At 45.3% G+C, this 8,131-nt stretch overlaps 1 protein-coding gene across 1 annotated transcript; it reads left to right on the plus strand.

Moving 5' to 3' along the window:
- The first annotated feature begins 481 nt into the window (after positions 1-481).
- Izumo1r (IZUMO1 receptor, JUNO) lies at positions 482-2,634 on the plus strand. The gene is made up of 4 exons (XM_042685115.1): positions 482-619; positions 1,434-1,622; positions 2,073-2,208; positions 2,366-2,634. The coding sequence occupies exons 1-4, from the start codon at positions 482-484 to the stop codon at positions 2,632-2,634; spliced, it is 732 nt and encodes a 243-aa protein (XP_042541049.1).
- The last annotated feature ends 5,497 nt before the right edge of the window (positions 2,635-8,131 follow it).

The raw sequence follows: 8,131 nt of genomic DNA on the forward strand, positions 1-8,131 counted from the left end.
CATATTGTTCCACCCCACTGTGCCATCCTACAGAAAATCTGATTGCTGAGTATTTGTTCAGTTACTCAGCCAGCATTTGGAGCTTTGCTGTGGTCCAGGACCAAAGCTCTGATTTCTCAGTCCATACAGAAAGGCTGCCTATAATTGGAAAAGGGTTAGAAAAAGTTTCTCCCTAGAGAGGCTAGAGTCATTCTTTCCATGACCTCCTCCCTAGGACTGGTCCCTAGACCTCACTGGATGTCAGTTTCTGTATCTGCACAATGGTTGGAGGTGGAATGTGTGACTGAGGATTGTTCCATCTGCCCTGAAATTCTATGATGCTGCTCAAGGCAGAAGGTCTGAGGAGTCACCAGAGTGTCAGAGCCATATGAGGGAGCTTTGGAACGCATACTCCCCCTCCAGTGCCTGATCTGGTGGAGGGAGTGGGGTAGGGTAAGCTACTCATCGCATAAGCAGCATGAGTCTCCTTCTATGGCAGGCCATGGCACAGTGGTGGCAGTTCCTGCTAGGGTTGTGGACAGTCATGCCCACCTGGACTGAGGACAAACTGCTCGATGTCTGCATGAGCACCAAACATCACAAGAGAGAGCCAGGCCCAGAAGACAAGCTCTATATGGAGGTACAGAGGAAGGCCAGACCTGGCCTAGGCATGAGAGAGAGCTTCTCAGGTAGATCATGGATGCGCACCAGCCCTGATCATGTCATTACTGACTTGAAGGGCAGCAGGACAAATGGTAGTCCCAGTTGCCAAATATTGGGTTCAATATGTTCAAAATGAGTCTTCTATCAACAGGCCCTGAGGCCATTGCCACAGATATGGGTGGAAATACAGAGCCAGCATTTAGTAGTACCTTACCCACCCAGTGCAACTCTATATTTCCCTGTGTCTATCTGGAGGCCTCTTGGATTTTCCTGAAAAGCCCCTGCTGCCTCATGGTTGGAAATCCTGACAGATTGTGGTGTGTGACAGGGAGACAATGCAATGGGAAGTCACAGTCATTGCTCTCCTGCCCTTGGGGTGCTTATTGATAGATTATCAGAGTTCCCCCTCTGTGAGGAGTACTGAAGCTATCCCATCTGCTCAAGCTTTCTCTTTATATTTTTATGTTTTGGTCAGTCATGGGGCTTGAACTCTGGGCCTGGGCACTGTTCCTCAGCTCTTCAGCTTAAGGCTCGCACCCTACCACTTGAGCCAAAGCACCACATCCGGTTCTCTGGTGGTTTATTGGAGATAAGAGTCTCACGGACTTTTCTGCCTGGGCTGGCTTTGAACCATGATCCTCAGATCTCAGCCTCCTGAGTAGCTAGGATGACAGGCGTGAGCCACCGGTGCCTGGCTCAAGCTTTCTCCTAAGGGGCATTTTTCACACTGCCACCCTTCACCCTAGACTCTCGCCAGACCCTGCCCCTCTGCCCCATGCTTTTTACTTCAGTGCATGCCGTGGAAGGACAATGCCTGCTGCACGGCCTCCACAAGCTGGGAAGCCCACCTGGACGTGTCCCCCCTCCACGACTTCACCCTGATTCACTGTGGATTGCTAACGCCTCACTGCCGGAAGCACTTCTTTCGGGCCATCTGCTTCTATGAGTGTTCTCCTAACCTGGGGCCTTGGATCCAGCCGGTAAGGAGATGGAAGGCAGACCCATGCAAAGCTGTTACTAAGACTGGGAGATCCCATCAACTCATAGGCTAGTATAATGGGGAATCATCAACTCATAGGCTAGTATAATGGGGAATTCTGTCCCTGTAAGGACAGTTGCAGATGAAGAGAATGCCCTGGGAGCTGACACAAGGGATGACAGGTGACACTGGTCTGATGGGGACAGTAGCAGGAGACTCTGTCACCGAAAGAGGTTTGGTAGAGTTAAATAGAACTGAGTTTGAATTCTATCTTCTGTACCTCATAGCATTATACACTGGGGCATACTATTTAACCACTTAACCTAACTGTTCTCATTTGAATACTATTTAGAGACTTTAGAAGGAATGAGGTACAAGGACCCTTGTAGCTATTAGTAATCTTCAAATTGCTGCTGTTCGTGTTCTCATCCCTCACTGTGCTTGTGCCCAGATGGACCCCAGTGGGCAGACAGAGCGGGTTTGGAATGTGCCCCTGTGCAGGGAGGACTGCAAGCAATGGTGGGATGACTGCAGATCCTCTTACACTTGCAAGTCCAACTGGCATGGCGACTGGGACTGGAATCGGGGTAAGTAGATTCAGCAGTGCCCAAGTGGAAGGTAGGTCCTCAGCGTGGGTGCATGTGCCCACCTGCATACATCTCTCCAGAGTAAACAGGAGCACCGGAGGGGAGCAGTGGGAACAAACTGTCTGTTCTCAGCCCCCTCCCCACCCCACCCCTCCAGGGAGGAACAGCTGCCCTGCAGAGGCCCCCTGCCGCCCTTTCCCTGAATATTTCCCCACTCCAGCTGACCTGTGTGAGAAGATTTGGAACAACTCCTTCAGGGCAAGCCCTAACCACAGGAACAGTGGACAGTGTCTGCAGAAGTGGTTTGAGCCTGGTCAGGGCAACCCCAATGGGGCTGTGGCCCACATCTTCGCTAGTCCTGGCCCTACCAGGGAACTCTCCTACACACTCATGACCTTTTCCATGTGCCTATCCTTCCTCCCCTGAGGTCTTCCCTCCCACAGCCTCACTTATCTAACCATGGGCCAGGCCATGGCTGCCTCCTTCTTGAGGTCATTGAATGAAGGAGCAGCAAAGCCTGGAGCATGGGGGAGGTGGACATAGAGGCTTCAGTGGCTGGTGCCAGAGCACTTTGGGCTAAGGCTCCCTCCAATGCTTTGTTGTACTCAGCTGGTGTGGGAAACCACTGAAGGCAGGCCATGCACACACCACCACCTCCTACCTTTACAGATGGGGACAATCATGGAGCTCCAAGTCCTTCTTGTCCAGAGCTCAGAGAGACAGCATGGCCTCCTGTCCTGCCATGGGACCTTGAATAAAATGGCTGTGGCTCTTTTTTCTTTGCGTGTCATTCTGCCTCACCCCTGGTATGCATAAACAGGGGGCCAGTTTGTCCAGTGCTCTCAATTCTCAAAGTTAGGAAGTTACTTGCTGAAGAATTACTAACCTTTCATTCGCTGCCACAGATCTCCATAAGACCTCTCTAATGGCAATACTTTCAGTACCCCATTTTTTTTTTTCAAGAGTCTGAAAGACCTAAAGCCAAGGGGAGAGATGAGACTTCTTCAGACCATCAGTTCTGTTTTGGATGCTAAAATTGAGGCACCTATCTTAATTATGCTGTGTTCCCTCTTACTCTTAGCTCCTTTTGTTTTTTAACTTCCAGCATCATAATACACTGGAATTTTGGACACTGGAGTTCTGATCTGGCCTTCTCATTTTCTGATCAGTTTGGTAGGTTTTGTTTTTTGCATTTTATTTTTTTTTTTTGGTCCAGTCATGGGGCTTGAACTCTGGGCCTGGGCGCTGTCCCTCAGCTATTCAGCTCAAAGCAAGCGCTCTACCACTTGGGCCACAGTCCCACTTCTGGTTTTCTGGTGGTTAATTGAAGATAAGAGTCTCACAGACTTTTCTGCCCTGGCTGGCTTTGAACCGTGATCCTCAGATGTTAGTCTCCTGAGTTGCTAAGATTACAGACGTGAGCCACCAGCACCCAGCCAGTTTGGCAGTTTTGACCTGCTCCATTTCTGACCTGGGCTCGCTCACCTCTTCTCAGGTTACTTGGTGGTCCTCTGCTCTTTGGAGGAAACCGTGTTAATGCCAGTATGGATGCCTGATCAGCATAGTGCTATGCTCTAAGAACTCCTAGACTCAAGTGATCTTCCTGCCTCAGTCTCCTAAATAACTCAAACTATTGGCAGCACTAATGACACTGGTGTTTTTCTGTTCTCTATGGCTTTTGATACTCCTTGTCCTTCATGTGAGACTGTATTGTGTTTCTCTTTAGAGAGAATGAACTAGTTGGACCACAGGGTTTAACTTAGAAATGTAAGGAAAAAATAAGGCAAACCAAGTGCTCTTGTTTGCTAGGATGCAGTATATGCTTCTTGGACAGTGTCATGTCCTACTGAATGAGACAGAGTATAGCACTGAGCTAGAGAAGGGGCACTGACTTCCTTTCTGTAAGTGAATGGGAGGCCGATCTGCCCACTAGACATGTTCAGGACCTTGAAGCCTGGTCCCTTCCAGCACTGGAGTGCCTTCACCACCACCCTTCTTGTGAGAGAGAAGGTCCTAGTGCTGCAGTTGGCTAGCTTGCAAGAAGTGTTCATTCTTACCAGATAAAGTGCTTATCTTACGAAGTACCCCATTCTTTCTGCACCTGCCTGGAACTAGCTCACTGAGAGAGGAAACTTTATTACAGGTGTCACTAGTGTCATAAAAGCAAATGTATGCAGAGTCATGACAGAAGACAGCCAGCTACTAGTCAAGGCTAGTCAAAGAATGTCTAGAAGGAGGGCTGGTCAGCAACTGTGTGAGCTGGCATCACAAAAGGATGTGGCTTAGCTTCAGTGGGGAAGAAGAGAAAGAAAATGCTGAAAAAAAGTAGCTTGAGTCCTCAAGATATGAAGCAGCATGAGGAGCAGGATGGCCGATGGCTCTTAAATGCACCAGTCAAGGAATTGTGGTTTCAGGTGGATATACAGGAAGATTGTGCTTTGATGAAAATTATCGAGAGACTCTATCTCAAAAACAAACTAGGCATTGACCAAGATGCACTGGACTCATGAACTGACATGTTGAATTTAAACCCCTTTGTTGTCCAGTTATTTAAAAATATTTTTAAACTGATAAAACAAGCTAAGGAGTGGTGGGGCATGCCTGCAGGCTCTGTTCCTCAGAACAATCAAACTTCAAGGGAGAGGTATGGAAAGATTCTATCTGATAAAAACAAACTAAAGGCAAAATTACTTGTTCAGGTAGTACAGCAACAAACAGGAGAGTGAGAATGAAATGCCCAGTACAACAAAATGTAAAAATATGAATACATAGGTACAAATGTCTTTAGAATGCAGGTCTGAAGAAAGTATCTGAACTGTTGATAAAGCTGAGGGTTTAATGACTATATATTTATTTTGGGGTCAGGATGACTTATAATTCTTTGTAGCCATAAACTATTTAACCTTCTTCAATAAAAGCTCAGAAAAGGCCAAAGAACATGTAATTTTTCTTAGAAAAAAAAAAAAGCTGCCTGGGACACAATGAAAAGGTTTGTATGGGTTTGAAAGGGTATTTTTCAAAATTATCTTTAAGTAGTATACAAATGAGTTATCATTTGACAAAGCAGCTTATGAATATAATATATCCTGATCAATGTCACCCCTTTGAACATTCTCACCCATCCCTCCCATAGCTACCCCTTCTCTCATTCTTCTTAATTTTGTAAGATACACATTGAGTGTTGATTGCATTCTCCCCCTTCTCCTCCACATTTCCCCTTGATTCCACCACACCCCTTTTGAATATTTTATTTTGCTGAACTTTGAGTTTGCCTTTCTAAGGAATTACACTATCTGAGTTCCCTTGGATCTGCCATAGACCAGTTAATACATTTGTATACCCTTGCATACCACCCAATGTATTTACTTTTAAGTTTATAAGCAATGTCTACCTTTCACCTGCAAGGAAAAACATGCTTCCTTTCACTCTCTGGACCTACTTAGTTCACTTAACATCATTTTTTCAGGCCTGTCCATTTCTTTACAAATGCTACAATATCCTTCTTTCTAATGAATGAATAAAACTCCATTACATGACTTTATCTTCCTCACACATCCCTCTCCACCCACTCTTTACCTCGTTTTCCTTAATTCTGTAGGATATACAGGGAATTTTCTACCACATTCTTTATTGTTATTATAAAGGTGACACACAGAGGGATTACAATTTCATGAATCAGGAATGAATACACTTCCTTTCATACAGTGTCTTCTATTCCCTCATTCTCTTCCAGTCTCTCCCTCCCATCTCTACCCATGAGTTATATAATTCACCATTCATCAGTGTCCAGTGAGTTCCACTGCTGGACTTTTCCACCCTTTTTCCCTCAAATTCTGTACCCTTTCCCTACCCACCCTCCCAAATGAATACACCATACATAAAGAAGACAGAATTATCAAAAAATAAAAAAGAGAGATCTCTGTTTCCATATCTTGTTCATTTTAATATATATATATATATATATATGTGTGTGTGTGTGTGTGTGTGTGTGTGTGTGTGTGTGTGACTTTATATAAATATAGAGGCACTTAGGCATTGCACCTTTGTGTTTCTCTCCTAAGAGTATCTTTTTTGGCCTCACAGTATGTGACTACCTAGAATCCTGTATAATTTATCATATCCCATATATTTTAGATCTAATTCCTGCGTATCCAAGAGAACATACGCCATTTGTCTCTCTGAGCTTGGCTTACCTAACATGATTTGTTCTAGTTCCATCCATTTCCATGCAAATGTCATTATTTATTCTTTCTAATGGCTGTGGAAAATTCCATTGTACATAGGTACCACAGTTTGGATCCACTCATCTATTTGTGGGGCATCTGGGCTGTTTCCATGTCTTGGCTGTTGTGAATAAAGTGGCAATCAACATGGATGTTCAGGTGTCTTTATCATATCCTGGCTTATGTTATTCAGGGTAGATGCCCAGGGGTGATATAGCTGGGTCAAAAGGAAGGTCGATGTTTAGTTTTTTTGAGTAACCTCCAGACTGCTGTCCAGAGTGGTTTTACTAGCTTACATTCCCACCAACAAACACTGGGAAAAGAAGAGGCAAGAATAGCAAAAAATACATGAAGAAATGCTCATTATCCCTGGCCATAAAGGAAATAAAAATCAAAACAATTCTGAGATTCTATCTCACCCCAGTTAGATTGGCCAACATTGTGAATTTGAACATCAACAAATGTTGATGTGGATGTGGGGGGAAAAGAAACCATTGCATGAATTTTTAAATTTTTAAACCAAGCCCAGTGACAGTGACTCACTCCTGTAATCCTAGCAACTCAGAAGGCTGAGATCAGAGAGGATCACTGTTCAAAGCCAGCACTGGCAGAAAAGACCACAAAACTCTTATCTCCAATTAACAAGCAAAATTCTGGACTAGAGATGTGATTGAAGTGGTAGCGTGCCAGCTGTGAGCAAGAAAGCTGGAAGAGAGCTTGAAGCCCAGAGTGTGCGCGCACGCACGCGCACACACACACACACACACACACACACACACACACACACACACACACTGGGGTGAATCAAATAAGACCAATTCTAGGAGTCTCAACAACTGTATTTACTGACTACTTATCATGTGCTAAGACCTTGCCCAGTGAATTATATGTGTTCCATGTTTCACTTGGGTTCAGTGATTCATCATGCTCAAATTAGAATATGTGCCAGCTATTGGAACCAGTAAAATCTGACTCCATAGTGTGAGCTTACACAGAGTGGCCTGGTAGGTAGATAAGGAGAGCATGGAAGAGAGGGAAGGCCGGGTGCTCCTGGCAGAAGTTGTGGTCAGGGAAGAGACAGGGTCCTACCATTTCATTAGGTTGGGAGGAGTGTAGCTCTTAAGCAGTGAACTGTCCGATGTGTGGTTGGATTGACTGAATGGCTTATCCATGCCCATGGTGAAAATACATGAATTAAGGAAGTGTTTGTTTTCCAAAGCTGATGTTTGAACTCAGGGCTTTGAGCTTGCTAGACAGGTGCTCTGTCACTGAAGCCAGTCCTCCAGCCCTTTTCACTCTGATTATTGTTTATATAGGGTCTCACATTTTACCTGGGCTTGCCTGGACTGCCACTTCCTGCCATAGCTAGGATGACAGATATGTGCCACCAAGTCTAGCTTTTTTTCTCTCTTTCTTTCTTTCTTTTTTTTTTTTTTTTGGTTGGTCATGGGGCCTGAAATCTGGGCCTGGGTGCTGTCCCTCAGCTCAAGGCTAGTGCTCTACTACTTGGGCCACAGCGCCGCTTCTGGCTTTTTCTGCTTATGGAGTGCTGAGGAGTTGCATTCAGGGCCTCATGCATGCAAGGCAAGCACTGAGCCACCTTCCCAGCCCCTAACTTTTTCTCTTGAGATGAGGTCTTATGGCCTTTGCTGCCTTTGAATTTCAATCCTCCTGATCTCTATTTTTCTGGACTACTAGGA

This window comes from Dipodomys spectabilis, unplaced genomic scaffold, assembly GCF_019054845.1.
Source record: "Dipodomys spectabilis isolate Male_0828 unplaced genomic scaffold, ASM1905484v1 ptg000094l, whole genome shotgun sequence".
Lineage (NCBI taxonomy): Eukaryota > Metazoa > Chordata > Mammalia > Rodentia > Heteromyidae > Dipodomys > Dipodomys spectabilis.